Below are 18881 nucleotides of genomic sequence, written 5' to 3' on the forward strand. Positions count from 1 at the left end.
TTTGTCAGTGCTCTTAAACTGTGGGTGTACTGGAGAACAAAGGTTTTGTTTTGTTTTGGTTGCTGTTGATTTTTTCTGTCCAGAATCCCCTGGTTTAGATGGGTGGCACAGAGAGAAGAAATGTTACTCCTCATTGACCTTTCCATAGAGTGACTCACAGTGCAAAATTCTATCAAATGGGAAGAGCTGCTCATCTGTGGGCACCCACTGATCATTTAGGAAGAGTTTAATTCTCTTTGATCCCATGCCAAACGTTCTGCCCTGGACACAGTTTGGGGGAGGGGCATTCGGAGTCTTCAACTCACCATTCGAATGGAATACAGAATGTGGCCATAGCAATGAGCCATGATGCCCACGGGCACCACCAGTCGGCCAAGAAATAAGAAAAGCACAAAGGAGGAATCGTTGGCGTCCTTCGATTTCCAGTCCACAGTGCAGCCTAGTCCGTGTACATCCAGGATGTACCTGTTCCAGCCCAGGAGAGGGGCTCCTGACCACGCCAGCGAATACAGCCAGATGTAGGTAATGGCCCTCCAGGCCCAGGAGAAATTGATCACTCTGGCGTGGACCACGCGGATATAACGTTCATAGGCCAGCACCGTCAGGGTGGTCATGGAAACAATCCCTGCAGGAAGAGAAAGTGCGATAGTGTAGCATGGCACAGGAGACGGACATCACAGAGGGCTTCGCCCTCCCCTGGGGACACCTGACAGTGTCCGGAACCAACGACGTGCTCCAAATACTGAAATAGCGAAGACCAATCAAGCCTCACCGTCCCCGGGAAATTGGACTGGAAATATATTCACCCATAAAAGAACATGTGAAATAGCAAATGGCATGTGGGTCGCAGCAGGACAAACATGAAGGCCCTAAACTCAGCCCGCCCCAATGATGCCGCTATCGAGGTAAATTTCCTGCGAAGAGAAAGTCTGGAGCCTGTCGAGGGGGGTCATTAACGCCAGTGTCTCTCACGGCGTTTCCTCCTGACAGCCACGTCCCACTCAGCTATTGGAAATAAAGTCAAAGTGGCTTCCGCAGTGGGAAATGACCAGAGTAATGATCAAATCGTGCAGGAGGCCTGCCCTGCCTGCTAGCAGATGGCAACCTGCGAACTTCACCGACAGCGCTGCTGACGAGGGAGTGAAGTCTGTGCTCCCACGCCTTCAGTTATACCTCCACTTGCAATAAGTACACGTTCACAGTGTTATGTGTTTCTTTCTCAGCCTCTCCCAGAGCGCTTTATTCACTCAACAAGCTCCTATTAAGTACCCACGTGTGCCAGGCCCCGTGCTCACGCAGGAGATTCGGTGATGACAGAGACGCAGAACTCGACCCGTCCAGAGGCAATGCAGATGTGTGAACAGCCGAAACACTGCACAAGGCGTAAGTGCGACAGTTCTGATACGACGTCTTGTGGGACTCACAGGACAGGGAGCCTTTGCGAACAAGGCAGGAGAAGCACATCCCAGGAAGAATGAAGAATAATGCACCAGAGCATCCAGGCTGTTAAAGGGTCTAAAAATGATGAGAATTCAGATGCCAGGGCTTGGAGGAGAAGGTTAGGAAGCACAAATAAAGCCATACTGAGAAAGACTGTTCCTTTCTCTTCTTTTTAATTTTATTGATTTTGAGGTGGCAAGGATTTGTTTTCCACTTATTTATGCATTCATTGGTTGATTCCTATATGTGCCTGACAGGAGATTAAACCTGCAACCTCAGTGTATTAAGATGATGCTCTAACCAACTGAGCTACCTGGCCAGGGTGACTTAATCTCTTGGTAAGGTTTTTTTATTTGTTTGTTTTTTTTGTTCTTCTTCTTCTTTTTTTTTTTTTACTTTTTCCTGTACAACATGGTATATTACAAGTATGTTACTCCATCATGTTTTTTAAGCATGAAAGTGAAAATGGTTATGTTCTCCTTTACACCTCTTCCATTTGCCTCTGCAAGAACCCATCCTAGCGGTGATATAGAACTGGAAACTTTCCACTGCGTGGGGACCAGCTTGCAGGCCATCGCAACAGTCCAGGCCAGACATGATGGGGTCTGAAGTGGGTACCTTCACTGCTCAGTGAAGTCAAAATGTAGAGACACTTAGCAATTACTATCAAGAGAATTCATCAGGTTATTGAATGTGAAGAGTTGAGGGACCGAGAGGAGTGAAGGATTACAGAGAGCCAGCAGGCGGAAGAGTCTATAATATTGTGATAACTATGTATGGTGTCAGACACGTGCTAGACTTACCAGGGTGATCGCTTTGTGTAAGATACATAAATGTCTAATCACTACGTTGTACACCTGACACTGATATAGTATCATATGTTCACTGTAATTGAAAAATAATTTAAAAAAGAAAACTGTGGAGATTCCTAACCTGTGTGATGAGTAGAGTAAATACATCGATAGAGATTAAAAATTACAAGGTGTATGAGCAGATATAAGGGAGAAAATGGAATTGTGAGTTTCCTAAAACATATTAGCATAAGTATCTGTTAGATGAATGGGTCAAAACAGGTTGTAGAAAAGTGATTCTAATGGAGAATGAAAAAAAGACTGCTCTCGTGAGAAGTAGTGTAGGGATGTGAAGGGTAGGTTTTCAAGAGGCCTGGGAATGAGTCCCAGCTCCCCACTAAATGGCTCTGTAACTTTGAGAATTCATGCAGTTCTCTTTGGACTATAGTTTTATTTTTGTTCATGTGAAATTGAAAATCTCTTCACATTATACAATATTTGTTAATTTTATAATTACGAAAGTGTGAAATTGAGAAATCCTAGACTCAGAAAGCAATTGACAGATCATAGTTAATATTCATTTAGACCACGATGGTTTTTTGAGGGGGGAGAAGAAGACGGTATTATCCCCAGTGTCTGATAAATGTGGCTATCAATAAATGCTCATTGAATAAACGAGTGAATGCTCAGTAAGGACATAGTGACTGGAAGAAGATTGGGTTTTGAAATATGAGGAGATGCTTCAGAAAGTAGTGGTGTAACAGCAAATTAACTTACATTCACATTGTATTTAATTCTGGGGACAAGGAAAATTTCAAGTTAAATGTGTTGTCTTCAGAAAAAAGAATCTGTTTTTACCTTATTAAATTTCTACCTAACAACAGATATTATACTTTTTTTTTTTTTATCCTCACCCGAGGACATTTTTCCATTTTTTGTACAGATAGAGTGGGAGGGAGAGAGAGGAAGGGAGAGAGAGAGAGAAACATCGACATGAAGGGACATATCGAGTGGCTGCCACCCGCATGACCAACCAGGGCCGGGGACAAACTGCAACCGAGGTACGTGCCCTTAGCGGGAACTGAACCCGGGTCTCTCCGGACCACAGGTCGACGCTCTAACCGCTGAGCCAAACCGGCCAGGGCGATATTATACTTTCTTTAACTGAATATATTCCTAGAAGAAACTCTAAAAATCTAAAGATAGTGACGTAAATTGACTAACAAAATACTGTTGGTTTTATTTCGTTTACAAACATTCATAATAAATATAATAATATTTTATTATAAAGTTTAAATTTTAAAACGTGGTTTGGCCTTTAACTTTGATCATTTTTCCCTGAATGCAATGTAGCCCTTCAAAGCCAAGGAACATTCTGCGAACAAGCGCAGTGTTGTAGGTGAGCAGCTCTCGGTGTACTACAGATAAATAAGCGAGTTCTTATGGGTAAAGCCATACGCTGGAACAACATTAACTTTCATTCATCTCATTATTCGTTAAATATTTATTGCTTCTCTACATGCCAGTCGTGCTAGAAAATAGGTGTCAAGTGAGTGAAATAAGTGTCTCCTGGAGCTTACAGTACAGTGTGTACAAGAGATAACAATTTAAAGCTGGAGCATCGTGGCAGAGTGAGACAGCTCCATGGTACTGCCCATGAGTCTGCAGCTAGTCAGACATGTATAACCCAACACATGGGTTCAACACACTAGGATGCTCAACACACTAGGATGCCTGAGAGATCCACACACTGGGACATCTGAAGGTGAGCAAACTGGAATGCGTGGGGAGGCAAGGGGGTGGGGGGGAAGGACAGGGACGGAGCCGCAGACACAGTTACTGGCTGAGCCCAAGCCCCAATGCAGTAGTGATGGAGTCAGGATGAGGCCCTCACACCCTCTGGTGGAGGGTCAGAAGGGCAGCAGCAGCATCCTCATCAGAGGATCCAGCTCCCTCCCTGAATCACAGCTGAGATGGGGTGGCAGCTACAGACACACATCTGTTGCCTTCCGCAGTACCAGCGGTCACAGGGAACCAGGAAGCATTACAGAAGTTGGCTGGCTCTCACCCACCCACCACATCCTCCCACATGGTAGCGGTGCCTCTAGAACCAGGTGTCCCAGACACAGTAGGGACACCCACCACCCCAGTCACCCAGGCAGTAACACCTACAACCACAATGACACTCCCCACAGTGACCCTGGAGGCACAAAGAACAGACTGACAGTTGACAGAGGTGAGGGAGGTTGAAAGGCTGGGTGAAAAAGGTGAAGAAAATAAGAAGTACCAATGAGTTGTCACGGAACAATCACAGAGTAGATTGCAGCATAGGGAATATAGTCAATAATATCATGGTAAGTATGTATGGGGCCAGGTGGATACTTGAAACATTGGGGGGAAGAGAACCACTCTATAAAGTACAAGATTTTCTAACCACTATGCTGTATATCTGAAACGAATATAGAATAATATTGAATGTAACTGCAATTGAAAATTCTTTTTAATTAAAAAAAAAAAAACTTGCACTCTATCACCATCTACTGGAATACAAAAGAAAAATGTCTAATCACATGAAGTAGAGTACAGACTGACAAACCTCAGAGGGAAGGCAGGGTGGAAGGGTGGGAAGAGATAAACCGAAGAACTTATGTGCGTAACCGATGGACACAGACAACAATACTGTGAAGATGGAGGAGGGACGGGAGTGGGGAGGAGGGTATGGGGGAGGGAAGGAGGAACATCTGTAACAAAAGTAATTAAATTAATTAATTATTTAATAAAAAATGTCTAATCAAACTGCTGAATTACTAAAATCAAAATGATACCTAAGTAAGAAAAGTGTTCACTACTTCAAATGCACCAGAGGAGGAACAGCCCATCAAGTACGATGAACCACCAAGGTAACATGGTAACACAGAAAGAAAATGACAATTCTCCAGAAACTAAACGCAGAATCATGGAAGACTGTGGTCTAAATGGCAGAGAATTCAAAACAGCAGTGATGAAGAAATTCAATGAGATACACAAAAACGCAGAGCTCAGCCATAAATTAAGGAACAAAAGGGGTACTTTGTCAAAGAGATTTAAGCTATAAAAAAGAACCAAATAGAAATTCTGGAGCTAAAGCAATCAGTAAATGAGATGAAGAACTCACTAGAAAACATTGGAAATAGAGAAGATCATATGGAAGAGAAAATTCATGAGCTCAAAGACAGAAATTGAAAAATGATTCAGGTAGAAGAGGAGAAAGAACCAAGTTGTTTTTTTTTTAATTAAAAAAAAAAATCCTATGAGAAATGACTCCTTTAGAAAGGACAAGAAGGACAATGGGTATCCCAGAAGGAAAACAGATGAAGCAGGGAATAGCTAGCCTATTCGAAGAAGTAATTGGGAAGAATTTTCCATCCCTAGGGAATGAGCTGGATATTCAAGTACAAGGCGCTAAGAAAACACCCAATTATCTCAGCGTAAAACACCGTCTCCAAGACACATTATATTAAAACTGTCAAAAGTTTAATGATACAAACAAAAAGTTAATGATAAGGAAAGAATTCTCAAGGCAGCCAGGAAAAAAGAAGATAGTAATCTACAAAGAAAACCCCAACAGATTATCATCAGATTTCTCAGCAGAAACACTACAAGCCAGGAAAGAACAGAATGAAATAGCCAAAATATTGAAAAATGGAAACTGCTGACCAAGGAATAAGATATCCAGGGAAGTTGTCCTTTGGAGATGAAAGAGAAAAAACGCTCATCAGTCAAACAAAAGCCGAGGAAATTCATAACCAAAAGACCAGCATTACCTGAAACAAAAAGACAGAGGTTTGCAAAACTTTAAGTAAGGTGACAGACAAAAGCAGAAAACTGCAAATCTATTTCAGAATAGGGTGTTAAACATTTAATTATAACATAAAGGTTAAAGGCAAACAACACTAAAAATAACTATAGCTACTCGCTAATGCACATAGAGCACAAAAAGGAATAATTTGTGACATCAAACACAAGCACAGGAGGGGAAGTGCAACTTGTATAGGACAATGAAGATAAGATGCTATCAGAAGTGAAAGGACTATTTTATCTATGAAACATTTAATACAAATCTCATGGTAACCACAAAACGATAATGCAGCACTGAGATATACAACATAAAAAAGAGGAAATGGAGAAAAATACTGAACGAAATTGCAGACAGAAACACAAGGAAAAAGAAACAATGGAGATACAGAGAAATTGGAAGACAAAAGATAGAATGGCAAGAGTAAGTCATCTTATATCAATAATCACCCTAAATGTAAATAAACTAAATTCAGTAATCCAATAAGCTAGATGGAATGAAAAACAAGACCCAAGTACATGCTGTCTTTGGGACATCCATCTCAGCTACAGAGACAGACACAGGCTCAAAGTGAGGGGGTGGAAGATGATACTCCAAGCAAATGGCATCTAGAGAAAAGCAGGTGTAACCATAAGTATATCAGACAAAATAGACTTCCAGACAAAAAAAGGAATAAGAGACAAAAATGAACATTATTTTTTATAACATGAAGGTAATTTTTTTCTTTATTGATTTTAGAGAGAGAGAATGGGAAGAGAGAGAGAAAGAAAGGCAGAGACATCCACTGGTCGCCTCCTGCATGCCCCCACTGGGGATCGGGCCCACCACCTGCGCATGTGCCCTGACTGGGAATTGAACTGGCAACCTCTTGGTGCATGGGTCGATGCTCAACCACTGAGCCACAACAGCCAAGCAAAGATGAACATTTTATAACAGTAAAGGGAACAAAACCATCAAGAAAACATAATATTTGTTAATATATATGCATCTAACTTAAGAGAACCAAAATACACAAAGGAATTATTAACAGACCTAAAGGGAAAAAAAGAGAAAAACAGAATAACAGTAAGAAATTTTAACACCCTTAACACCAGTGGATAGATAATCTAGACAAAAAATCAAGAAGGAACACTAGCCTTAAATGGCACTCTACAGTAGATGAATTTAATAGATATCATCAGAACTTTCCATTACAAAGTAAAAAAATGTATTTTTCTCAAGTGCACATGAAACATTCTCAAGGATAGACCATATGTTGGAACATGAAACAAATTTCAATAAGTTTAAGAAGATTAAAATAAAATCAAGCATCTTTTCTGACTATAATGACATGAAACTAGAAATCAGCTATAAGAACAAAACTGAAAAAATTAAAAATATGTGGGAAATAATATGTTACTGCATAACTATTGGGAACATGAAGCATTAAAAGAAAAAAATCAAAAGATACATATAAACAAAAGTAAAAATACTACATACCAAAATCTTTGGTATACAGCAAAAGACATACAAAGAGTGAAGTTTATGGCAATACAGGCCTACTTCAAAACACAACAAAAAATCCCAAGTAAACAATTTAACATTACACCTAAAGGAATGATAAAAAAGAAGCTCAAAGTTATAGATATCAGAGTGGAAATAAGTAAAATAGAAACTAAAAAGAAATTAGAAAAGATAAATGAGACAAAGAGCTGGTTTTTTGAAAAGACAAATGAAATTGACACCCTTTAACAAGACTCACTAAGGAAAAAAGGAGAGAAGACTCAAATAAAAGTGGGGAAGTTGCAACAGATATCGCAGAAATGCAAAGGGTTATGAAAGAGTATTATGAAAGGCTCTTTGCCACCAAATTGAACAACCTAAAAGAAATGGACAAATTCTTAGAATTATATAACCTTTCTAGACCGAGCCATGAAGAATTAAGAATCCTGAACAGATAAATCACTAGTAAGGAAATTGAAAGAGTAATTAAAACCCTCCCCCACACCAGAAGTCCAGGACCTGATGGTTTCACGGATGAATCCTACCAAACATTCAAAGAGGATTTAATATCTGTCCTTCTCAAACTCTTCCAAAAAACTGAAGAGGATAAAATGCTTCCTAACTCATTCTATGAGCCCAGCATTACCCTGATTCCAAAACCAGGCAAGCACAATGCAAAAAAGAAAAGTCCAGGCCAATATTTCTAATGAACACAGATGAAAAATCCTAAACAAAATATTAGTAAATTGAACACAACAATACATTAGAAGGATCATACACCACAATCAAGTGGGATTAATGTCAGGGCACAAGGATGGGTCAACATCTGCAAATCAGCCCAAGAAACACACCACATTCACAAAATAAAGGCTAAAGATCATATGACCATCTCAATAGATGCAGAAAAAGCATTTGACAGACTACAACATTAATTTATGATAAAAACTCTCAATAAAATGGGTATAGAAGGAAAGTACCTCAACATAAGGGCCATATATGAAAAATCCACAACTAACATCATAATGGTGAAAAGCTAAAAGTTTTTTCTCTGCGATCAGGAACAAGACACGGCTTCCCACTCTCTCCATTCTCATTCAACATAGTAGTGGAAATCCTAGCCAGAATGACTAGGCAAGAATAAAAAATAAAAGCATCCAAATTGGAAAGAAAAAAGTAAAACTGTCATTATTTAGGAGGACATACAGTAATTTCATTTATAGAAAATTCTAAAGTAGTGGTTCTCAATCTGTGGGTCGCGACCCCTTTGTGGGTTGAACGACCCTTTCACAGGGGTCGCCTAAGACATAACAGTAGCAAAATTACAGTTATGAAGTACCAACAAAAATAATTTTATGGTTGGGGTCACCACAACATGAGGAACTGTATTGAAGGGTTGCGGCATTAGGAAGGTTGAGAACCACTGGCTCCACCAAAAAACTATTAGAAATACTAAATAAACAGTAGAGTTGTAGGCTTCAAACACTAATCTGAAAAGATATATGAATTCTTATCTTTACTGAAGCATTATTTACAATAGCCAAGACATGAAAACAACCTAAGTGTCTATCAATGAATAAGTGAATAAAGAAGATGTGGTACATATAACAATGGAATACTACGCAGCCATAAAAAAGATAAAATATTGCCATTTGTGACAACATGGATAGATCATAAGAGTATGTGCTAAGTGAAATGAGTCAGACAGAATAAAACAAAAGCCATATGATTTCATTCATATGTGAAATAGAAAATTTGTAAAAGTAACAGACAAAACAAAAAATAAACATAGATGCAGAGAGCAGAACAGTAGCTACCAGAGGAGAAAGGGGCTGAGGATAGGAAAAAATGGGTCAAACATATGGTAGTGAATGGAAATTAAACTTTTGGTGGTGAGCACACAGTCAAGGATGCAGATACAGAATTACAAATTGCACAGCTGAAATGTATATGTTATTAACCAATGTTACCTTGATAAAAAAAAATAATTCAGAAAACCCAAACAAGTAAAATAGTGATGGCAGAGGTGAGGTGGGAGAGGGCGTGAAGGGGTCCATGGTACTGACAGGGTCGGGAGGAGCCTCGCTGTGCTCAGAGTTGAAGTGTGAACAACCCTGGCTCTGTGATAAGTCAGGATGCAGGAGTCAGTGAATTTCTCCTTCTATTATTTAGGTTGAAGAGATCGGTATTTTTAATCTCAGTATTCAACCATGGCTGTGTCCTAGCAAGCACAGTGAGCTTCAAGTGCCTGAATTCAATTGCCAATATCTGGGGCCATGGGCAGTGAGTTGCAGACCAGGCAGAACAAACCTGGTATCTCCCAGGCCCTCCCTGACTGTATGGCACATAATAACAGGCTACTCAGACTGCCTTAGTTTTCCAGAATGACCCATTTGAACTGAACTAAACCACAACCCTTCCTTGCATAATACAGATCAGCCTTTTGTTTCTCCCCTCAACAACACTTTGCTGACTAATGAATTTTAGTCGTAAGTCCACAGTATTTGCTATATTCTAATTGATTCCAGGAACACATCCCTGGAGGATGAGGATGAATAGACTGGCAATCACATTACATGTACATTTTCATTGATGTCTAATTTTCTGTTGTATGTGGTGCACTCATTTCCCTTAATACTCTGGAGAGGATTGCCACACCCACATGACCCCAACCGGGGCCGGGGACAACCAGCCACAGAGGTACATGCCCTTAGTGGGAACCAAACCCGGGTCTCTCTGGTCCGCGGGCTGACACTCCAACAGCTAAGCTAAACTGGCTAGGGCAAGTTTAAAGAGTTTTTTAATGTAAATATAAACATTTTAGAATAAAACAATTACTTTACTCTTTTAATTATATCTAATGATTTATAAATGTTAATAATTCCATATATGTCTGTATTGGTGTGTGTACATACATGATCAATCATTTAAACTTACACTTGCTTGAAGTCCATTTTTCCCCTAAAATTTTTAACCCATTGTAATATATTGGTATGGCTGTAAGATTTCAAGTTTTTTGCCTTATTCTTTTCTGGAACAAAAATATACACTATTTAGAAATTGACAATTTTAATTTCCTGGACAGAAAGTCTCTAAATGACTTTTTAAATTGTCTTATAGATAATGTATCATTAAAATTTCTAGTAGTATAAAATTGATAAAAATATTTTGTTAAACATAAGAGTAAAAATTTACTTATAAATACATCTATTGAAATAATCAATATAGATTTCCCTCACCTCAAAGGATATATATATCCATGTGTTACCATTACCTGTGCTAGAATAACACAGGATAAATTCTCCTCCTATCTTTCCTATTTATAAAGTTAAAGAGAGATTTCTTGATCACATATAAATCTAGAGATAATGGAAGAAGTTTGTCTATATTCAATTCTTACTAACTATAAGAATATTTCTTATTTAATCAATTACGTGAACTCTCCTAAACTACATGCCAAAATTAGTGTTTGTTGTAAAAAAAAACAAAAAACCCAAAACTTTTTTAATGATCTACCAATTAGCAACTCAATTTTATTAAAAGCAAATAATTGAAAACCACCTGAGAGGTCATTTACGACAAGATCTTCATCGGTATTTTAAATTGTTCCCTTGTTTGCCATCCTGGAATTTCCTTCCAACCACCCCACCCCCACTGGTAATACTCCACAGTAGATTTGGTTTGGAAAGGGTGATGAGTTTACCCCTCTGTGTGAAGTGGGAGAGGGGCGATGGAGGCAGAGGGTGCCTGGGTAGCAGGCCGCCTACATCTAAGAGAGAATACCAAAGGGAGTTGAGAATTTAGAAATTGGTTCTCGGAGTAAACCTACCCCTGCACGGCCATTAAGAAGAGTTCGTGTGCCCCTGGCAGCAGGCATACTCTGATACTAGATAGCAGTCTATAAAAGGTAAACTTACTGGCCCATTATCAAAGTTGCTTAACCTCACTGCACTGCTTACATTGGGATATACACCATGTCTCAAACCGCCAGCCAGATTCGAAGCTGGCCCCTGTTCTCTCCGCCCGAAATGCTGACAAAGATCTCACAGTTGAAGAAGACAGACACGTAAACAAATGATTACAGGAATGTGCTAAACTGAAGCTGTGTCTGGGAAGCTGGAGAATGCAATGGAGAAGTACTTACCTCTACCTGGGGAAGGGTTTTAGAGAAGGCAATGTTTACTAGAATTAATGCAGGAGAGGAAGTTTATCAAGTTGACAAAAGTCAGGATATTTCAAGGCCAAGGATATGGTGTGTACAAAACATAGAAGTGAAAAGAGGTATTCAAGTGTTAACTGCAGGTATCAGTTTGAGTGAAGTTCTTTGTGATGTAACTTGACGATTATGCATTCATTTACGTTTATCAACAAATACATACCATGCACGTACAGCATACCAGGTACTGTGCTAGGCAATAGAAAAAGAGATGAATTATAAGCAGAGAGATAAATAATTATGACACAATGAGATGCATTCTATAATAGAGGAAAATTAATTAACATCTCTGAACCTCAATTTTCTCATCAGTAAAATAGGAATCATTGTACCAAATACTATCTGTGTATGAAATGAGAATATGAATGTATTTACTAAAACAGTAACACAAAAAGTATTGTTATTATTGAATAGTTGAGTATAGTGGAAGACAGTTGGCAAAGGCACAAAAATGAGCAGAGGTCATTTTTTCTAGTGATAATATGTACAAATGCTCCAGAACAAAGTCATTTCCCCCATTGGCCAGCAGATGTCTACACTGAGTAGTCAGTGGTCTGGACTCCCAGTAAGCAAGTTCACACCGAACAGAACAGATGCTTAGAATAGGTATTGCTTGGACCATATTCTAGATCAGTTCATTCCTATGTGTTAGATTAAAAAGTTAATATGACCATGTCCAGGCCTTCAAGGAGCTCCCATTCCAGGGAAAGGGGTATAAGGAGAAACTCCCAGGCTGACAGTTGGGGAAGAATAGTACAGGAAAAGACTTTCTTTGGGAATCAGGTACCACCTGAGTCTTAACCATTAAGTACACTTGAACCAGGCAAATAAGGGGGTGTGGGGGGAGGACATTCAATTCTATTCTAGAAAGAGGGAACCGCTTCTGTAAACACATGGAGAGCTTGTACCGTGTGGATTCCTGTAAATAATGCAATATGGTAGAAGCAGAAAGTTCTAGTAATTGAGAAGTAAAAGACTAGGGACTCTCTCAGGAAGACCCTTAAAAGCCAAGCAAGGATTTTGAAATGTATCACAAGGGCTCTGAAGAAGCATTAAAATGTTTTTGTTGTCTTATGTCTCCACGATTCTGGAGAATTTTATTTTCCTTTGGTTTTACTTTTGCAGATTTCCTTATGAAAAGCTCCCTCTGGTTGCATTATGGAAGAAAAATTGTGGGGAGAGAAATCTAGTTATTGAAAAACCTACTGGAAAAATACAAGTATGCTGATGAGAACTGGAATGAATGCAGTGACATTGGAAAGGAGAGACGAGAAGGAGCCAATAAATTTCGCGCCGTGAATCTTTGTTGGATGTGGGAATAAATAAAGAAGAGTCAAATGAAATATTGTATTACTTGCTTCGCTAAGTGAATGGATGGTGTTGCATTGACTTTGAAAGGAAAGGGAGAGAAATAAATCTGGGAGCGAAGATGATTAGGAGATAATGTATTTCATTTGTGGACTTTCTAGATGATTTTTTTTTTTAATCCTCACCCGAGGACGATTTTTTGGTTTTTGTTCAGATAGAGTGGGAGGGAGAGGGAGAGAGAGGAAGAGAGAGAGAGAGAAACATCGACGAGAAAGGGACACATCGAGTGGCTGCCACCAGCACGAACCAACCAGGGCCAAACTGCAACCGAGGTACGTGCTCTTAGCGGAAACCGAACCGGGGTCTCTCTAGACCGCAGGCCGACACTCTAACCACTGAGCCAAACCGGCCAGGGCTCTAGGTGGTTTTGAACAAACCACTTTATAGTTTGTGTTTCAAATTCTCCACCTAGAAAATGGGGCAACTGTAAAAACCCACCTGGTGGCAGGTAATATCTTACAGACCATGCAGTAAAATCTTCCAAACTAAGTGGGTATACATTTTTTCCAATGAAAATTCTAATTTTTTTCATTCGAAAGCATGTATTGACTTCTGGAAAATATCTAAAGATGCAGTTTAATTACTTTCGTCCACATATAGCAATGGAAACAAAACTGTTTGAAGTTGGTTAATAAAGACACTTCTTTACTAATTAGCGACCTCCACTCATATTTGAACAACATCAAAGGAAAGAAGTCCATTTAATATGTTTGAAAAAGCTTGTTCCCTTAGGCGAGTTACCACTTCTTTGAAATCTTGACACTGTTTATTTGTTGAGTAAGCTTTCCCATCCCTTTTTACTTAATGAGCAATGGTAATTTCAGCCCACTAACAGAGTTCCTACGTGTGTCAGGCAACATTCTAAGCAGTTTCCCTGCGTTATTTTATTTAATCCTCAGAGCTCTGTGAGACATGTAGATATTATCATCCCCATTTTACAGATGAGAAACGGAAGCAAAAAATGAGTAAGTAACACTGACATCACAAGCTAGTGAATAACAGAGCCACAATTCAGGTCAAACAGCCTGCTTCCACAGTCCGTGCTATGCTGTACTCATTTCTTTTTTTTTTTATCCTCACCCGAGGATATTTTTCCATTTTTTGTACAGATAGAGTGGGAGGGAGAGAGAGGAAGGGAGAGAGAGAGAGAAACATCGACGTGAAGGGACACATCGCGTGGCTGCCACCCGCACGACCAACCAGGCGGGGACAAACTGCAACCGAAGTACGTGCCCTTAGCGGGAACCGAACCCGGGTCTCTCCGGACCGCAGGCCGACGCTCTAAGCGCTGAGCCAAACTGGCCAGGGCGCTATACTCATTTCTAACTCCCGCTTGGCAATTATCAAAAACTTTACATTAGTGAAGCAGGCTCTCCAGAAAGCATGTCCAGTCCATTTGCTACCTACTACATATGGTCTGTGACTGTGTCTACCTTTGATATCAAGAAAGGTCATTTTTTAAACTCAACTATTTTTTTAAGCTGAAGAATTTAAAGAAAAATTAGGATGGCCATCTTTATTTGAATAATATTTCTCAGCCATTGGATGAGCACTTTCCATTTGATCCATAACAGCAGTGCTTCAAAACACCAAATGATGGTTGGTTTTGAGTGCACATATTCAGGCATTTACCACATGTCTACAAAGGCAGAAACTTAGTTCTAGGATTCCTTCTATCCTATCTGCTTCCCTCCCTTTAGCAAATACAATTTTTTCGTTATTCAGAACCAAGTTTCATGTTCTTCATGTTTACTGCACAGAGACTCGCTTCCGTAGGAAATCCAGCACAGCACAAGAGTTAAAACTCTTTCCATGGGTTAAAAAAAAATTATGATTCAGGAAAGTAGCTTAAACTGTGGTCGGTTTTTGACTGCCATGTGGACACGAGCCACCAAATGCTCGCTGTGCCCTGAGAACCGGGAGCTCCCGTAACCAAAGGGCCAGAGACTCCTCGGAAGAAGGTGATGGAACGAGCCGGTCCTCGGGCAGTGTCTGGGTGCTCTCACGGCTCAAGATGTTTGTGCTGCTGGTTCAGGGCTCTGTCTCGTGTCCCCTCCACTGGTGCTTCATACATAGTGGAAGGGGAGTGCGTCCCCCCGTGAATCTGGTGATCCTTTATAGTGGAGACAGGGGCGGTTAGCTGTGACAGGTAGTAGAGCACAGGGGACTTGGCCGTGTGTGTCCCCTCCTCCTGGGCTACCGTGGCATCTGCACAGTAGCTTGGAAATCATAACAGTCTCTCCTGGTACCGTAGGTGTTTTTACCATCAGAGGCCCTCAGTTTCTGCCTTTTCTGGCTTCATACCTGGCTCCTCGTCTTCCTTCCTACAGTTCCATTTGGGCAGATAACAGTTTAGACTGTTTGCCTTTGCTTTGCCTGTGATTTAACAGTGTTAGGTGTTTTTGTCCAGTTAATTGCTTAACTCGTGCACCATAACCAAGGGGAAGGGGTGTCCTAACTTAACTCACACACCGTAACCAAGGGGAAGGGGTGCCCTAACTTAACTCATGCACCGTAACCAAGGGGAAGGGGTGTCCTAACTTAACTCACACACCGTAACCAAGGGGAAGGGGTGCCCTAACTTAACTCACGCACCATAACCAAGGGGAAGGGGTGTCCTAACTTAACTCATGCACCGTAACCAAGGGGAAGGGGTGTCCTAACTTAACTCATACACCATAACCAAGGGGAAGGGGTGTCCTAACTTAACTCATACACCGTAACCAAGGGGAAGGGGTGTCCTACCTTAACTCACGCACCGTAACCAAGGGGAAGGGGTGCCCTAACTTAACTCACGCACCGTAACCAAGGGGAAGGGGTGTCCTAACTTAACTCACGCACCGTAACCAAGGGGAAGGGGTGTCCTAACTTAACTCACGCACCGTAACCAAGGGGAAGGGGTGTCCTAACTTAACTCACGCACCGTAACCAAGGGGAAGGGGTGTCCTAACTTAACTCACGCACCGTAACCAAGGGGAAGGGGTGTCCTAACTTAACTCACGCACCGTAACCAAGGGGAAGGGGTGTCCTAACTTAACTCATGCACCGTAACCAAGGGGAAGGGGTGTCCTAACTTAACTCACACACCGTAACCAAGGGGAAGGGGTGCCCTAACTTAACTCATGCACCGTAACCAAGGGGAAGGGGTGTCCTAACTTAACTCACACACCGTAACCAAGGGGAAGGGGTGCCCTAACTTAACTCATGCACCATAACCAAGGGGAAGGGGTGTCCTAACTTAACTCACACACCGTAACCAAGGGGAAGGGGTGCCCTAACTTAACTCATGCACCGTAACCAAGGGGAAGGGGTGTCCTAACTTAACTCTACACCATAACCAAGGGGAAGGGGTGTCCTAACTTAACTCATACACCGTAACCAAGGGGAAGGGGTGTCCTAACTTAACTCACACACCATAACCAAGGGGAAGGGGTGCCCTAACTTGGGATAGAGCCTCGTTAGAAACTCTCCATATTTGTGTCCCTGCTGGTTAGGGGAGGACGGTGGACGGGACAGCTCACAACGAGACAGTGGACATGGATAGTTATTACTCTACAGGATTCCACAAATGCCCACGTGACCAGTTTGAACAGAAGGTCACTTCTCTGTGGATTACTTCAGGTTCCGAAGAGTGATGGACAGCACAGCCACAGTTCCCATCACAACCTCCGCGTCCCTGTCCAGCCAGCAGCACAGGGTTGGAAACTATTTACAGACCTTAGTGTTCCGTGGAGTGATTCCCTTCAACGAGAAGATTTTCAGATGCATCATAGGGTGTCCGTGGTTTTCTTCGTGTTACATTGTTTTGCATACCTGCACTCTGTTCATTTATTCTTAGATTAGGCATCCTCCATCCTATGTAAGAATTCTGCATATTTAAAGAAGACAGAGTCGCCCCAGCAGAGCCCAGTGTGCACGTGTGGACGTTCAGGGAGGGTCACCCAGGCGGGCACACAGAACACACCCCAAAACCGGTGCTACCACGCCTTTTACGTTTGCAATCTTTTGTTCTTTACAGTTCTTTCTACATCAAATCCTGTTATATTTTCCACATTCCAAGTCCCTTGACGTGAAAAATGTCAGGGAAACTTCCAGCAGCGTCATTCTGGGCCCTAAACCTCTCCTGGCTTCTCCGCCCGCTGTCCAGAGGCCGTGCTCAGATTCTGCCATCGGCCCCACGTGAGAGAAAGTGAACCGGACCGTTCACTTGTGTCAACACTTCACAAAACACTATTCCACGGGACACCAAAGGCTGTGTCACACAAGGCTCCGGCTCTAGGAAGGGACCTTGTCTAGTTTATATCGGACTTTCATAATATTTTACTCCTCTCCACCTATTCCCCTGTCTTTTGCTGGTTCTTATACTCCCCAAAGCTATCATAATGTCTCGTTTTATAGAACCACAGGCAGCAACTCAGAAAAGGTGATGTTGTCTGAAAGGGAGCCGTTACAAATCTAAGCAGCCTGGCCCAGGCTGACCCCAAGACTCCGGAACCTTAGTGGGAAGCCTGTTGGGGGGCGGGGCAGTTTCATCGTGAAAGGGGCGGGGAGTGAAGACTATTGTCACTTCCTAGGGAATTTCCTCATATCCTGGAGAGCAGAGAGAAGCCGGGGTGCACACGAAACGTAGGCACATTCTGGTAAATGAGATGACACATCACAGCTTCGCGGCTGTGTCTGCCCCGGGGTGCGTGAGCCCCTTCAGTGCATAAGGGGCTCTGACGTGCCCTGCCGAGCTTGGTGCTGGGGAAGCACAGACACGGTCCCTGGCGTAAAGGGGAAAAGGCAACATAAAAACATGAACCAAAATACGAAATTTGTTTTTGAAATGCCAAACGAGACCCAAACCTCGGTGCCACAGGAGGTCCGAGAGAGGGGAGAGCACCGAGGGCTTCTATAAAGGGGTGGGCCTGAGGATAATGGAGAAGTCCACTTGAAAATTTACCCAGCATTTGCCATGCCAGCAACTCCCGGCTTCCTCGGGCACCCCAGAGCGGAGCTATCCAGTAGGAATATAACGTGAGCCATACACGTGACATTTTTCTAGTGGCCACATTTTTAAAATTATAAAGAAACAGATACCATTAGTAACATTTTCTTTAACCCAACATATTTAAAATATTATCACTTCAACTTGGAATAAACATAAAATTATTAGTGAGATATTTTATATTATTTCCATCATACTAAGTCTCCAAAATAGGGTGTGTATTTCATACCTACATGTAATGTAGACTAGCTACATTTTTTTTTTTTTTGGTACGTGCCCCTAGCGAGAACCAAACCCGGACTCTCTGGTCCACAGGCCGGTGCTCCAACCACTGAGCCAAACGGGCCAGGGCTGGACTAACTACATTTCACATGAGAAACTGGACAGTACAACCCTAGATGAACTCCTGTATGTTGGGTAGGAAGAGATCTATACAAGGATATGCTGTGAGAATACAGTTCAATGATGGACGGTTTATTTAGTCTTGTATTGGCTTCTCTGGAACCCAGGATGTTATTACATACATGGAATTTGATTAATTTGCCCATGGTCTGTAGTGAACAGCACCCCTCCAAAAAGCAGCATGTTAAAATATCTTGCATTGATTCTGAGGTAGTTGTTTGCAGGGTATAGAAAAACATCCTCTAAAACTTAATAAGGGGATATTATAAAAAGCACAAACAAAAACAAAACAAGGTATTATCCTTTCATTTCTACAACTGCTTTGCAGTTTCTGGATGAGATGCCTGATTTTTTTAAAAA

At 41.5% G+C, this 18881-nt stretch overlaps 1 protein-coding gene across 1 annotated transcript in view; it reads right to left on the minus strand.

Moving 5' to 3' along the window:
• Window positions 1–18881, minus strand: part of OPN3 (opsin 3) — a 45718-nt gene that overhangs the window by 9197 nt on the left and 17640 nt on the right. Inside the window, exon 2 of the mRNA XM_036277502.1 lies at window positions 306–625. Within this exon, the coding sequence (XP_036133395.1) occupies window positions 306–625 (320 nt within the window). The remainder of the gene's footprint in view (window positions 1–305; window positions 626–18881) is intronic.

The sequence above is a fragment of the Molossus molossus genome, unplaced genomic scaffold (genome assembly GCF_014108415.1).
Source record: "Molossus molossus isolate mMolMol1 unplaced genomic scaffold, mMolMol1.p scaffold_m16_p_23, whole genome shotgun sequence".
Lineage (NCBI taxonomy): Eukaryota > Metazoa > Chordata > Mammalia > Chiroptera > Molossidae > Molossus > Molossus molossus.